The sequence below is a fragment of the Neopelma chrysocephalum genome, unplaced genomic scaffold (assembly GCF_003984885.1).
Source record: "Neopelma chrysocephalum unplaced genomic scaffold, ASM398488v2 Primary Assembly neopelma1_66, whole genome shotgun sequence".
Classification (NCBI taxonomy): domain Eukaryota; kingdom Metazoa; phylum Chordata; class Aves; order Passeriformes; family Pipridae; genus Neopelma; species Neopelma chrysocephalum.
In genome coordinates, this window is record NW_020897725.1 from 5,821,831 (window position 1) to 5,835,792 (window position 13,962).

The 13,962-nt window shown below is 45.5% G+C and overlaps 1 protein-coding gene and 1 non-coding gene across 2 annotated transcripts; one reads left to right on the top strand and one right to left on the bottom strand.

The window, feature by feature from the left end:
* Positions 1 to 1,371: 1,371 nt before the first annotated feature.
* Positions 1,372 to 1,444, bottom strand: TRNAM-CAU. Its single transcript has one exon. It is a non-coding gene; the product is annotated as a tRNA-Met (tRNA).
* A 1,542-nt stretch (positions 1,445 to 2,986) lies between these two features.
* On the top strand, positions 2,987 to 13,962 carry FAM83A (family with sequence similarity 83 member A). Its single transcript, XM_027684509.1, has 5 exons — positions 2,987 to 3,138; positions 3,224 to 3,833; positions 6,697 to 6,864; positions 8,837 to 8,961; positions 13,381 to 13,962. Exons 2-5 carry the CDS (start codon positions 3,255 to 3,257, stop codon positions 13,925 to 13,927), a joined length of 1,419 nt encoding a protein of 472 aa, XP_027540310.1. The 5' UTR covers positions 2,987 to 3,138; positions 3,224 to 3,254; the 3' UTR covers positions 13,928 to 13,962.

A 13,962-nucleotide genomic window follows, 5' to 3' on the forward strand; every position in this document is an offset into this window, starting at 1 on the left:
TAAATACACTGCTCTTCATACTGCTAGAAGTACTGACCCAAGAAGAGAACATCATGTAGTGTCACAGTAAAAAAGAATGAGGCAAAGTAAAATAAAGTGAATAATTCATAAAGAGAGGAGCCCTGAAGAAAAGATACAAGGACTCCCTGAAACAACATCTCAGCCTTGGCCACATTGACCACCCTAACTGGTCTACTCTGGCCTCCAATCGTGAGGCCTGGAGACAGACCATCTATAACGCTGCTGATGCTTTTGAGAAAGCTCGCAGGATCACCCTTGAAGAGAAAAGGCAACACAGGAAGAATCGTGCCTTGCAGAATATACCATCTAAGGAGTCTTTCTGCTGTGCCTTTTGCAACCGGACATGTCTATCTCATATTGGCCTTTTTAGCCACCAACGCGCCTGCAACAAACGTGGGTAGAGCCCTTCCCAAATCTTCGTTCGCGAAGCCTGGCCATGATTTGACACACAGTGCTGAGTAGACTTGGCCCTGTGAAAATAAGAGGACTGGGATCCTAATTTGTTCTGCTTCCCCTGGGGTTTTGCTGAGGCTCTTTGGGGCAGCGGTGTCAGAGCAGCACTGCCCATGGTCCCCCGTGGGGGCTGAAGCACCGGGCAGAGGGCAGACCTGCAATGATACATGTGATACCAACCTTGTCACTTGGGGCTGGGAACAGTCTTCCTGATTCTCCTTAAATTACATGAAGACCTAAATGCACAGAGGTACTTGGTTATCCTTGCCTTAGCATCCTCTGAGTCTGGAACTAGAAACAGTCACATTAGCAGTGACCAGGATCCATGGAAATCTCATCACAGCCCTGCAGGGAAGAGGCATTTTCCCTTTTCAAAGGAGAAAAATGCAACAGGCGAGGATCATCTCTAGGAGGCAGAGGGAGTACTTGAGAAAAATTATCTTTTTCTGATGATTGTCTTGGAGTTTACATGCGATTATTTCTATATTTAAAGGGAAAAAATAAACCCTCAGAGTTTTTGGCCGTTCACACATATGGTTTGTAAAACAGTCAAAGCTGTAAATGTGCATAAACCGGGATGTTTCCCTCCGGCGGCCCCGGTGCCTGCAGCCGGGGCTGCCCCTGGGTGTACCCACAGCCCCCCGCAGGACCCACTGCCCCATCCCCAAATCCCTGTACGGGCTCGCAGACGGCTCAGTAGCAGGAAACCCTCTGACAAAAAGTAGAACAATCGCGGAAGTCACTCCCATAAACCCGCCAGCAGAAGAGACAGAACTGGGACTACAACTTCGTAAATCACGACGGTCACGACACGCTGAGGGGTCCGAGCAGTGTCGGGCGGGTCTGTCGCCGCTAAAAGCGTGGGAAGGCGGCCGGAGCAAAATAGCTGCCCGCCTTTGCCCCGTGTGAGGATCGAACTCACGACCTTCAGATTATGAGACTGACGCGCTACCTACTGCGCTAACGAGGCGGCTGTGCAAAATCGCTCCGGGCCGATTCTCGATCCTGCCCGGCCCCGCCCCGGTGACTTCGCTCCCCGCCGGGGCCGCGGGAGGACACGGCACAGCCCGGACCGCCCCTTCCTCCTCCCACATTGCTCCCACCCGGGGGGGGATCCCGTAGTGGCCGTGCGGGGCACCGGGGTGACAGTGAGGGACCCTGGCCGAGGCGGGCAGTACCGTCCCTGGCCCCGATCGGCGTTGGCAGGGCACAGTCCTGGCGTGTCAGGGTAATTAGGTGGCATAATTTTCGGCATAATTGAGCAGAACAGTTCAGGAGATAATTAGTGAGCTTCGGCCGCGTCTGGCAGCTGCGGGCGGATGTTGAGGGCGGGGGGAGGGACGGGGTAGTTTTCAAAATCACCCCAGAGCTCAGGACGGCCCCGCCTCTCCTCGGCCCCACGTGGGTGTGTCCCGCCCTCCGTGGCTCGGGGATTGAAATCCGAACCATTTAATACCCTTTTCTCTTATCGTGTATATTTGTTTGTCTCATCCTTACGTGTAATTACTTTTTTTTTTTACCCGATGAGGCATCTGACATAGACACGGATCCAGAATCTGGGAAGCTGCGCTGAAAAACTGTGCCTGTGCCACCCTGTGCACCCCTGAAGACACCTGTGCTCCCGAGGCCAGGGCGGCAGGACCCTCTCCCTGCTCAGACGTGCCCGCATCCAAGAGCCCAGACTGGCACATCCCCATGGTCCTGCGCTCCCCTCTGGAGCTGTGGCACATGGGTGCGTGGACACAGAGCGCAGGGCGAGGGCGAACCCAGCCCGCGTGAGAAAACTGTGTCACACGTGCCTCTGCATCCAGGCACGCACACAGGTATGTGCGGAGACCTCGGGCAGGTGCCTTCCCACCCCGCCTCTCCTCGGTCAGACCAGCCAGCCCGGCTCCCCCGAGGCTCTGGCCTGTCACCCTGCTCCGAACCTGCTAATGACACAGCAGTGAGCTGCCACGGGGACAACGTGACTCCAGAAGCTGCAGCCTGGAAAAAAAAAAAAAAAAAGAAACCAACCAAACAGCCCTAAATGTGCACAATCAAGTGATGAGTGTTTGTATTTCTGATGCTTTGAGGCCAGCTCACAACCCTCCCTCCACATAATATTCAGGATGTTTGGGAAGGGGTGTTTTGCTTTTAATAGGATGGCGTAGTCACAAAGCTTTAAAGAAATAGATGAGTGAATCGTATATGGTAATAGCAACATACTACAGACGGGGCACAGTGACGAAGTTCACATCTGTTTTTAAGCCTGCCTGGCAGCATGTAGGTGTAGACCAGAGCCCATGACCCTTTTTGCTGTTCTGAAGCCATGGACATGGCTGCTGCCTCTGTTCCAGTTCAACATCAGAACTGTTTTTTCTCCATAACAAATACTATGGGAAGACAGAGAAGCCTCAAGCTGTTTTGAAGATTGTGCAATGATGCTTGGGAGCCTACCTGCTTTTGCTTGAGTGCTTTCCTCACTCATATTTCACAGGATGCGACAGGAAGGGAAATACAATCGAATCGGAGGGCCGTGGTAAATTGGACTCGAATCCTTCGTATGCCCTGGGGCTGAGGTGGGTGCCTCTCAGATAAGCAATCTAATCAGCTTTGCATTTGTGTCCCATCTGGAAACAGACTGTTGCCGGAGTACACCACCACCTGAGAAGCAAACTTCAGGTTTGTTTTGAAGATAATTGTACCGACAAATTCAGGGAGTGTGAATTTGCCTGCGGTAATAAGATCTCTTTATTTTTATTCACAGTTAATTCATTCAGCCAAGGCAATTTCATGCCATGATGCAGTCCCCAAACAAGGATGATTGCACTGCCTGTCCCACACATATGCATGGTGCCTACCCGGCAGATCGGCTGCTGCGACTACGAGCCATGGCCAACCACTCCAGACACATGGGCAAGATAAGGAAAAGGCTGGAGGACATCAAGAGCCAGTCGCCAAAGGTAAACAAAGTGGATTTCAGCCACAACGAAAGCATAAGGTTGGCCACCGATGCCTTCCTGGATGGTGGGACAGACTCTTACCTCGAAACTTTAAGCAAAGAGGGTGAGGTGGATTTCCTCTCCTCGGTGGAAGCTCAGTACATCAAGGATAATGCCAGGGAGTCCTATTATGCACAGGAGTCCTCAGCTGCCGATGGGGCGGCTGTGCCAAAGCAGAACGATGCCGGGTCACTCCCTTCAGGGACCTACTTCCCCACCATTTCTGACTGCAGTGAGCCGGCTCTGCTGCACACATGGATTACAGCGGAGAAGCCCTATATGAAGGAGAAATCCACTGCCACTGTGTATTTCCAAACAGAGAAGAACAGCAACATTAGAGACATCATACGCCGGTACATCAACAAGACCACTCAGGTATGGGGAGAGAATTGCTGTTCCCTCTGCACTTGGTTGTCTTCTTGCTCTTAAAAGATCAAGTAAACATGGTGTTTGATCCAAGGCAGCCTTGTGTGTTGCAGTGTAGCTTTGCTCTAGGAAGTGGCTGTAAAGAGCCTGTTGTTCAACACAGGCAGTGCCTTTTATTATTTTTTTTTAGTACTCACACCAACACCTTCTTATGTTGGTGACTTAAAAAAAAAGCACTCCCTCTTCTAACCTCCCATTAACCCAGTGGATCGAATGTGTTGTAGAAAGAGCAGCTGGGTATGTCTCTCCTTGTGCACCCCCAGCAGGATGATTTACTTTGTTCAGACCACTGCACCATTAATAAGAATTAAACCTAAAAAAGTTCTCAGCCATTAGGAGTTGTTCAAGGGGATTCATGGGAGATATGGGTGAAGGGGAGGCTGGAGAAAGGCAGGTGTGTCTGGTATGCCAGTAGCCATCCCCAGAGGAAGGAAATTATTCAGAAAAGAGACCTTTCATCCCTAGAACGTTGCCAGCATCACTAAAAGTGTCATGTGGGCTCCATGTGGAGGCTCTTCATCGTGACTTGGCACACTGGAAAGGTGCAGATGATGCCCCTACTATACGCAGGTGACAAGGGCCACAGAGAGGTGCCAGCTACAAGCCAGGCTCCCCACGCTCTGGGATACCAGAAGCTGAGCAACTAGAGTGGAACAAAAAGCCTCTGACACTTGTGTTCTGGCAGCTTTCTTGTTTTCCTGGAAAAAACATTTGATATTTCAAGGCTGTGTTTACCATCATCCAGGAGTTTTCCCCTTGTATAAATTCGAGACAGCACCAGCAGTTTCAAAGGTCAGGAACCAAACCAGGCTGTAGTGCTGCTGCCCAGCACAGACTTCCAAGCCTGCGGGAGACATGTTTCTTCCGCTTTGTTATTCCCCTGCAAGGGCGTTCTGATAACATGGAGTGTAATGGCAGGGGAGAAGTATCTCCGTTGGCAACTGCTGTGTCAAAGCCTACAAGTGCTTACCACATCAGGGGAATTATAGATCAGTCATTTTAAGTTGGCAGCTTCAGAAAGGTGCAGAAACAGAAGAAATGTCTCTGTAATGATAAAATAAGCGTCAGGTAAAATATCAACTCAGAAAAATTTTCTGTCCCAAGAGAAGAAGACTTGTAGGGGAAAAAGTGGGAATTGTAAAATAAATCCATGGTTCACATGACCTTCTTTATCATCTAATTTACATTACAAGAGGCTGCTGAAGCAACACTTAGTAACAGTATAAATTTGTCAGCTGCTTTTTCAGCACAGTTTTTCAATGGCAGAATTTATTACTTATCATCTGGTAAGGGTCCATCCTGGATAGTCTAGTATTTGATATATGCATTAACAACTTGAACAACAGAATAAAGACTGTGTTTGTGGGTCACATCAGACTGCAAAGGATTGGTAAGTGGTACTATAATCTTAACACATTTGTAGAATTGGTGGAAATCATAAAATTAAGTTTGGGCAAAAGAAGCGAGAAGTACTGCAAGTAAGAGAGGGAAGTCAGGTGCAGAAATATAAATTGGGAACAGCTGTTTAAAAAGGAGTACTAGGGAGATTTGTCTGGAGCTACAGTGAGGCTGGATCAGCATTGTACTGTTTCAAAAGACAGTAAGTGTGGATGTGAGATATTGGACATAATTGTGCCACTTACCTCACAGTGGCAAGGCCCTTTCTGAAGCACCATGTTTTGGCAGCAGGAGGAGGGTGTGAGATCCTCACTGCCCCACAAGTAGTTTGGCTTGCCTGAAGAGCATTCTGGTTGCACAGGATGTGCTTAGTCTTGTAGGATTTCCTCATGGTGGCAAAGGGAATAAGCTTGTTTTTAGGTGTGGGCATGGGCTTTGGAGAAAGACTCAGTGCAAGTTGGCAGCAGTTAGTAAGAGAGATCTACAGAGATACTTTAAAGTTTGTTTTGACTGAAGATGATATCCTGTGAGCACAGTTATCAAGGCTTCCCTCTCTGGTCAGTGGAGAAACAGTCACCTCCTAAAGATAAGTCATGTATTAGCTGGGCTGAATTGCCCTGGGGAGTGACCCTTTCCATGGCCAATAGCAGATATCAATCAAGACCAGCACCTTCATGAGGCTGTGTCCAACACTGAGCATAGGGACTGGAGTATGGAACTGGTTTTATGTCACATTTACAGTTCCCTTGATCCACACTGGCTGCAGGCTGTGCATTTAAATAGCTGTTTTAATGCCCAGTACTGAGACTTTTATACACTGTTCTGCCAGTTGTGATTTGGGAAGCATGGATTTGTCGGTAAATTGAAACAGTTAGTTTATAAATCAGTATTTAAAAAAAGCAACAGATGGAGCTGTTGGAATCCAATCCATTGCTCCACCATCACCAATGGAGTGAGGATTTGAACCCAGGACTGTTCCAGGTGTAAGTCACAACAGAGAAAGCATCATCCAGTGATTCTTGATGAACACATGTGCCTTACAACAGCCAGTCAGTTGTTTGGCAAGGGCTACGGTCTCTTATTTTAGCTATGTCTTTATTATTCTCTGATTAGCATTTCAATATATTTCCTAGTGCTGAAATCTCACCTACAAACTCGTGCGTCATCTTGGGTTATATGTTGTGTGTAATACTGGTTTTATGTGAGCAATAAAACAACGAAGCAACGTGTCTCATCAATTTACTGATTCAGGCACTTAGGGGGAAAACCAGAGCAAATATCTACATATATCTCTGAATATTTGTGTTTGTTGGAATTTGTTTTTAAACAAATAAACTGCATGTCAGTGGCCTCATGAGCAACCTGAAAGTTATGTAAATTGACTCTGCTAACGCCTCTGCTTTTTTTCCCCAAGGTGCTGGCTATCGTGATGGATGTGTTCACAGACACTGAGATCCTTTGTGACCTCCTGGAGGCAGCTAACAAGCGCATGGTGTTTGTCTACCTGTTGCTCGATCATGGCAGCATAAATCTCTTCTCAGAGATGTGTGACAAGTTGCAAATTACTGAGGATCTCTTCAAGGTACTGTGGCTCTGTGAAGCTCTTAGGCTCAGATTCATCTGCCTAACTTCAGGCACTCTGAGCTAGAAGCATGGTTATGCTAGGGTCAACCCACCTTGTAATTAAAAGGGAGCAAGAGATCACCTGAGGTAGTATTAGCGCACCTAATTCCTCTCTGAAGAAGCCTACATTTTCCCATGGATATTATAGGAAGGTAAGGCATTTCCATCAGGTCCCTAGATGAAACTAATCAGGGCCCTGAAGTCTTAAAACAGAGCTTAACTCTCCTAGTAGTTGTCAAACATAAGCATTGCATCTGCTTCTGTTTAGTAGCTCTGCAGCAGCTGTGGTCTGGCAGCCATGGGGAGAAGGTGTATGAAACTCTTTTGCATGGCAATACCTTGGTGGCACTGGGTAGTGCCTGATAAAAAATGTTAAATCTCTGTTTTAAAGATAAATAATGCCTCAGATTTAGCTGGCTGTTAGCTTATTTTGTCTTCATCTCTGTCAGAGGGAACTGGCTTTAAAAAAACCTCTCCTAGGGATCATTTCAGTGGTTGCTTGAAATGCTGTAGGGCATCTGTGGCATCTCCATGGGGATGGGTGATACCACAGAGGCAACAGACCTCTGAAACAGCAGCTGTGGGGCATGCAGGAGGCCTGAGGGCATCTCACATGCACCAGACACCTGTTTTTCAACAGCTGAATTTCACCTCAAATATATAAAAAATTTAAATTAATAACAGTGTTTGCATGTTTGTAAACCCCCACTTATAAGGAAGAACAAGCCTGTACTATTTATTGTGAGTATACAGCTACAGCACAAAGGCTTTCAAAATAAGCAAGTCAAACCCTTGGTGACACTCCTTTACTAAGACCTTGATTCTGCAAAGTGTGTGTGTGGCAGAGTCATGCCCAGGTGCCTGGCGAGTCTGAAATGTGTTTGCTCAGGTACAAGGACAGTGCAGAGCATCACACAGGCCAAGCTGACACGTGTACTGACATCTGATCCTGAAGGACAGCAACTGTCTGAGCTGCTCCAGAAGAGCAGCACATATGTCCATGCAGGCCCAGATGGATTAGAGGAGCAGAGGTTTTTCCCTGCTGTGTTGTGCCATGGCCAGTGTAAAACAAGAGAGCTCACAGCTAGAGCAGGTTGGGGCTGGGTGTCAGTGGAGGCAACAGGCTGCTCTCAGCTGTGGACACATCCTGCACTCATTTTGGTTGGGGTATCAGTCACACAGCACAGCTCCATCTGGATCAGCTTCCATGCAAGTTTATGTCCCCAGTGAAACAAGTGAACCCTGTGGCAAGTGAGAGACCCTGGGCGCATTCCTCCCATTGTGGGGTTCCATTTCCGAAGGCTTGAGGTGGATGGGGAAGGGGTTACTCCAGCTCCAGGGGTTTCTTCAGGGTCCTGGATGCATGGAGGGGTTAGGTGCTCACCCCTCCCCCCATCCACGTGTTCCCATGGCAGCCGGAGAGAGAGCACACAGCTCGTGGAGAGGAGGCGAGAGAGACAGTTTATTGTGGTTAGGGGTTTATAAAGCTCTTGGGAGGGTCAAAAGGGACCATGTAAGGTAAGGGGTCTTACAAAACACCAATCAGGCAGGGAACAGCCAAATAAGGAAGGGGTTAACAAGAGACCAATGAGAAGACTTCTTGATATCTTCTCAGGACATTCCTGAGACAGAGATAAGAACTGGCCGTGGGGGATTTTGGGAAGAAGAAACATGAGTTAGCAGAGACCACAAAAAAGCCATTTTAAAACATGCTTAAACCACAGTTTTCCCATATAATGCAGGTTTACTGCTACATCAGACCTTGGCTAGGTTGCCTCTAGACACAAACCTTCAAATATCACATTGGAGAGTCCATGAAGAAATCCAGCATTGAGGAAGTGAAGAACTAAAGGTGGGGGGGGAAGGGCCCTTCACTTCTAATTTTTGATTGTTAAAAAATGTAATTCACTCAATTTTATTTTTATTTACAGAATATTTCAGTCCGCAGTGTTACTGGAGAGGTTTACTGTGCGAAATCAGGCAGGAAATTTTCTGGACAAATAAAAGAAAAATTTCTTATCTCTGACTGGAGATATGTGCTCTCTGGATCTTACAGGTGAGATAAGCCATTGCAGTTCATGTCTAGGTACTCTTTTATGATTTTTAATGTTACTTCACAAAAAAGTGCCTTGGAAATTTTTGTACAGGTAAGAACATTTTGTGTAACAAAGAAACCCTCATGTTTTCAAATATGTGCAATTTTTCAAAAATCCATTTAACTTGGTTTAAAGCTGGTATTAGTTCTTTATGGAGCATGGTTTTTAATTCAAATGTTCAGAAACTAATGTAAGTATCTTTGCTGGTTCAGCCCTGGAGCAGAACTAGAAATGTGTACAGCTTAATATTACGCTTTCCTCATTGTTTGGTTCTCAGGATAGATCTCCATCTCCCTCGGGATCCCTTAATGTAGCATATGTCACTCAGCTTATCTGAGGATTTATTCTCCATATGACAAGTTTAGTGATTAAAGCTAAAACATAAATTCTTCAGAGACTTACTGTTTTTCCTCGTGTTTCATTAGTAGGTAGGCAGTATATATCTATGTGACTGCTGTACCTTCATTTTTTCCCCCTTTTTTTTGTGCTGCTGTAATTATTTCAGGTAGAGGATATAGCATCTCACCAGCTGGGTTTTTAATTAAGATCCAAGATCCTTCAGTCAGGGAATTTCAGGAGACCCTGAGCTTGTATCAAATAAATGAAGTTCCTAAGCATCATGGCTACATAGATAAGCTTCACAAATGACTAAGTGTATCCTAGAAATCCAGATACAAAAATACAAGAGGTGATTATTTAATTAAAAGGATGTGATTGTGTTTCTTAATCCCAGTTTACAATTTGGAAGCTTAAATGCCCCTGGTCTGATAAAACTGCATCACCAGGAAGAGTACATAACTATAGTAACAAAGGTAAATTTAGGTGACTATGTGGGGATGGGTTGCAGGAGCTCAGGTGTCCACATTCCATTTCCAAACGACCCATCAGACAAAAAGTGAGTGGACACTCAGGGTTTTTTTATTGACCACTCTTTGGTTTTCTTGTTCCTTCACGTGTTTTTTAATCCCTCACCAGAGATGTGCAGAAATGCAACAGCAGATTTACATAGAGAGTAGAAGTGAAGGATGTGTGGAAGAAGGACAGGACAAGTTCTATTATCTTTAGCCAAGAAGCTTTCTTTTGGCTTCTCTTTCAATCTTGAGAAAAAAAATTAAAACCCCTCGAAGTACTGTGCAGTCACTTCTGTCTTTCTCTACTGCTGTTGCAATATCTACTGACCTCAAGTACATAATCCTCTATCCAGCAGCAAACAGAGAGGCTGGTAAGGAACAAATCTATACACTATTTAACTTCAGCACACTCAGCACCAGCAGTTTGCAGATTCATACGGGTTATAGCTGGCTATCAGTGTATGGCACTTCTTGTTAGCTCTTACTTTATTGATCTGAAAGATTTCTGTTATGCCTGAATCTTATCCACCAACCTCTTCAGGTATAAACAAAAATGATGTAGAGTAAAACAGAACTCAAACTCTTCTGCAATGCATTTGTTGGAAATCAAATTGGAAGAGATCTTAAAACTAATACAAGAGATCTTAAAATGCAACAGCAAATTTCACTGTGCACCGTAATGCATTGTAATGGCAGGGGGGAACAGGCCAAGGAAATAAAGTAGCCCTTCAGGACATACTGCTCTAAAAAGGGACCCTGGGTCACTGTTTCCCAAAGTGTTTGGGGACAAAATATATTTGCCCAGTAGACAATGAAGAGGACTGAAGCTGACTACTACTTAGAGGCAAAGGAACCACCACTGAGTCTGTGGCATCTGCTGCTCTGGTGTGGTTTTTAAAACCACACTAAAAACCCATTGCTTTGGTCAGTGTAAATAAGTGTGGTCCTGCTGCACAGGGCAGACAAGAGCTGAGAAACTTCTGAAGGCTCTTCCACACACATGTCAGCACAAGTATAGGGATGAGTAAGTGTTTTAAGTTAGTTTTATTCTCAATTTTTGTTGCCAGTGTCTATGGTGTGAGGTTAGGATGCAGTATTTCTTTTTGCTGCACATTGCTGCAGTGCTGCAAACACAAGGATGAGAGCATCCCTAATGAACTGCAGCTGCAGCAATGCAGAGGGGACACTTATTATAAAACAAGTCCAATACTGAAAGGAGAGGTGGGTTATGATTCAGACAATCATATATGAGAGGATCTGGAACAGGACATAGGTTTTGGGACAAAGCCTTGCAAGATGGCTGAGAAGCATCTATTAATGACTGAATTTGTGATACAGCATTGGCCCCAGTCTAGGCATTACTTCTTGCTTTCTCTTCTTCCTGATGGGCCTTATTCAAAGAGGCCTGGTAGAAAAATTATCCTTCTGGGCAGATAGTGACAAAGACTTCTCTGAGCCTTTCTCAGAAGAGCACTTGGAATTGTAAACTAAGGAGCTAAACAGGGCCTAAAACCTTAACAATTAATTTTCTCTTAGAATTAAGCCAATGAAAATCTGTTAAGTCTCTATGTCAAGTTCGGCTTTGTTCTTCAGCAAAGTGCACAGAATGTACATTGCTGTGACTACAAACATTTGTCTAAAATCACATAGGTCTCACCTTGTAACTTTGCAGCTGACCTATATGCCATCAGTTCTCGGAGAATCTTTGGATCCAACTTTCCATTTACAAGGGTTACAGATAGGATCAATGAACCACAAACTAGTATCTGTCTGTCATGTACTCTGGGAAGTTACACGTGGGAGTAAATTATCAAAATTGGGCAGAACAGTTTTTTCCTCTGAATTTTTTTGGCTTTTAAAAGCCGTTTACAAATGCAATTGATGTTTTTTGTCTACATTTTCTTTTATAAACTAGATGTATCTCTAGCACATAAACCTGCTACTTTACACCTCAGCCTCAGAAGGACATGCAAAGGTTTAGAGAGCACTGCTTAGTGAATAAAGGCAATGTTGAGCTGGCTTAGCAGATGTTACACACACAGCAGGGAGTTAGCTTCCTGTGCTCTTTACCTTGGCTCCCAAGGTTTTGTCCATATTTGGAATGATTTGAACAAACTGGATGAGAAGTACCTGTATTCTAGTAGCTTACTGTGTGTTTTCTTGTCCAATCATAAAACAAACAGTATATATTGTTGGGTTGTCCAGTGGCATTGAACTACTGATTTCTTCACTCCTCCCCTTGCTCCTGAAGCAACAGTATAAAACCACCGTATGCCCCAAACCCAACCCTCTTTAGGAATGCTCTGGACAGGCATATGTAAATTGTCTGTCTTACTCCCTTAGCATCAGCTCAGGCTGTCAGTCCCACTGAGATTCAAAGGAGTTTTGTCAAAACATGACAAGAACAAGATTTTAAATGTACACACCTACAGCCAAATCTGGCTCTCAGCAATCCTTGTGCAAAGCCAGTGTAGCTAATAAAGTCACGCAGGATTAACCATGGCAGAGCTTTGCCAACACAGAATAACCTCAGGTTCAAATCCACTGCTGCTCTGTATCCTCTGCTGCAGAGCTCAAGCCCTGGTCAGCTCAGGGAGTAATTACATTTTATTCTCTCAACTATGCTCATTTTATTGGTGCTGCTGCTGGTCAGACATGGCAGCCTGCACAGCACAATCAAGCTAGCTTGTGGTTCTGTAAAAGCACAAATTTATGTTTGCTGACTGCATTAGGGAAGCACATAAAAGAAAAATCATTTAAAAGCTATGGGTTATCCTAGGGTGTGTCTCTGGACTACCAGAATGAAAACTATTGTGGTGTTTCTCCCTTACTTTATAGCAAAGTAGTATATTTTTTTTTAAGGCTGTAGGAAATAGTTATAATTTAATTTTCTCTGTAGTGAAGAAAAGAAGCATTTGTCAGGTGTGGTGGTTTGTTTTGTGGGTGTGAGTGACAGGGAGGCTGGGTTTTTATGTGTTTCTCTTAACCAATGCAGAAAGATTATGGCAAAATGAAAACTAAGGATGGTTATTTTTCACTAGTCTTTTTGATGCCAGCTTTGAGTGAGTAAGAGTTACCAACTGGCAGAGCATTTTGCAGGGTACAAGGTACAGTTTATGTGTGTGCAGATAAAATCTGGTAAGACCTGAATTTAAACATTGTGTGTGGAAGAGAGATTCCAAAGACGGGTCTAAACTCCTTTCCATGGAACAGACACCCAAACCTTGGGTATTGTAGCTGACATTTAGCCCTGCAGTGGATCTGGATCGCCACTCCCTTTAGGAGGTTGCGTAACTTTACAAGGTTTCTTGAAGATTTTAGAGGCAGCTGCAATAACAAAGATTGATCCAAGTCAAAGAGCACTGATGTGAACTGACCTGAAATTCAACTGCAACACCATCTTCATCCTGTGTTTAGACAAGAAGCTTCAGCAGTAAAACACATTTGCTTTTCACATCACCCCTGTGGGGATCTCCAGCTCCTCATGGCCGGCATTAACACTAACCCCCACCTTGTCTCTTCTTCCAGCTTCACGTGGTTGTGTGGGCAGGTTCACCGCAACCTCCTCTCCAAGTTCACAGGTCAAGTTGTGGAGCTGTTTGATGAGGAGTTCCGGCACCTCTACGCGCTGTCCAAGCCGGTGAGGGGCCCAAAGTCCCCCCCGCGCTCCCTGCCCTTCCTGTTCAGCCGGAGCTGGGCTGCTCCGCGCAGCCTCCCCTACAGTGACGAGGGAAGTGCCAACACTCTTTCCGATGCCTTCAGCAGCCTCTCAGCTGGCAGCACCCACCAGACCAAGCAAACCCCACGAACTCTCATGTTCAACAGCAACTTCACCCCCCAGTCACCTCTCCATCGAGTTAATTCCTTCCACAGCTATGTCTCCTTCACACCCCCCCCTCCACAGAAGGCCATCCAGGCTAACTACTACCAGCCACACTACATGGCCGAAAACTCCCCAGTTCCGTATAACAACATGAACGTTTACAGACCTATAAGACTTAGGCAAGAGGAACCGAACAGGACAGGGTTAAGCTCATCCTGGAGATGCCTCCACAAAGCTAACCTGTTTGCATAATAACCACCTTGTTTGGAAATGCGAGTAAACGTAGT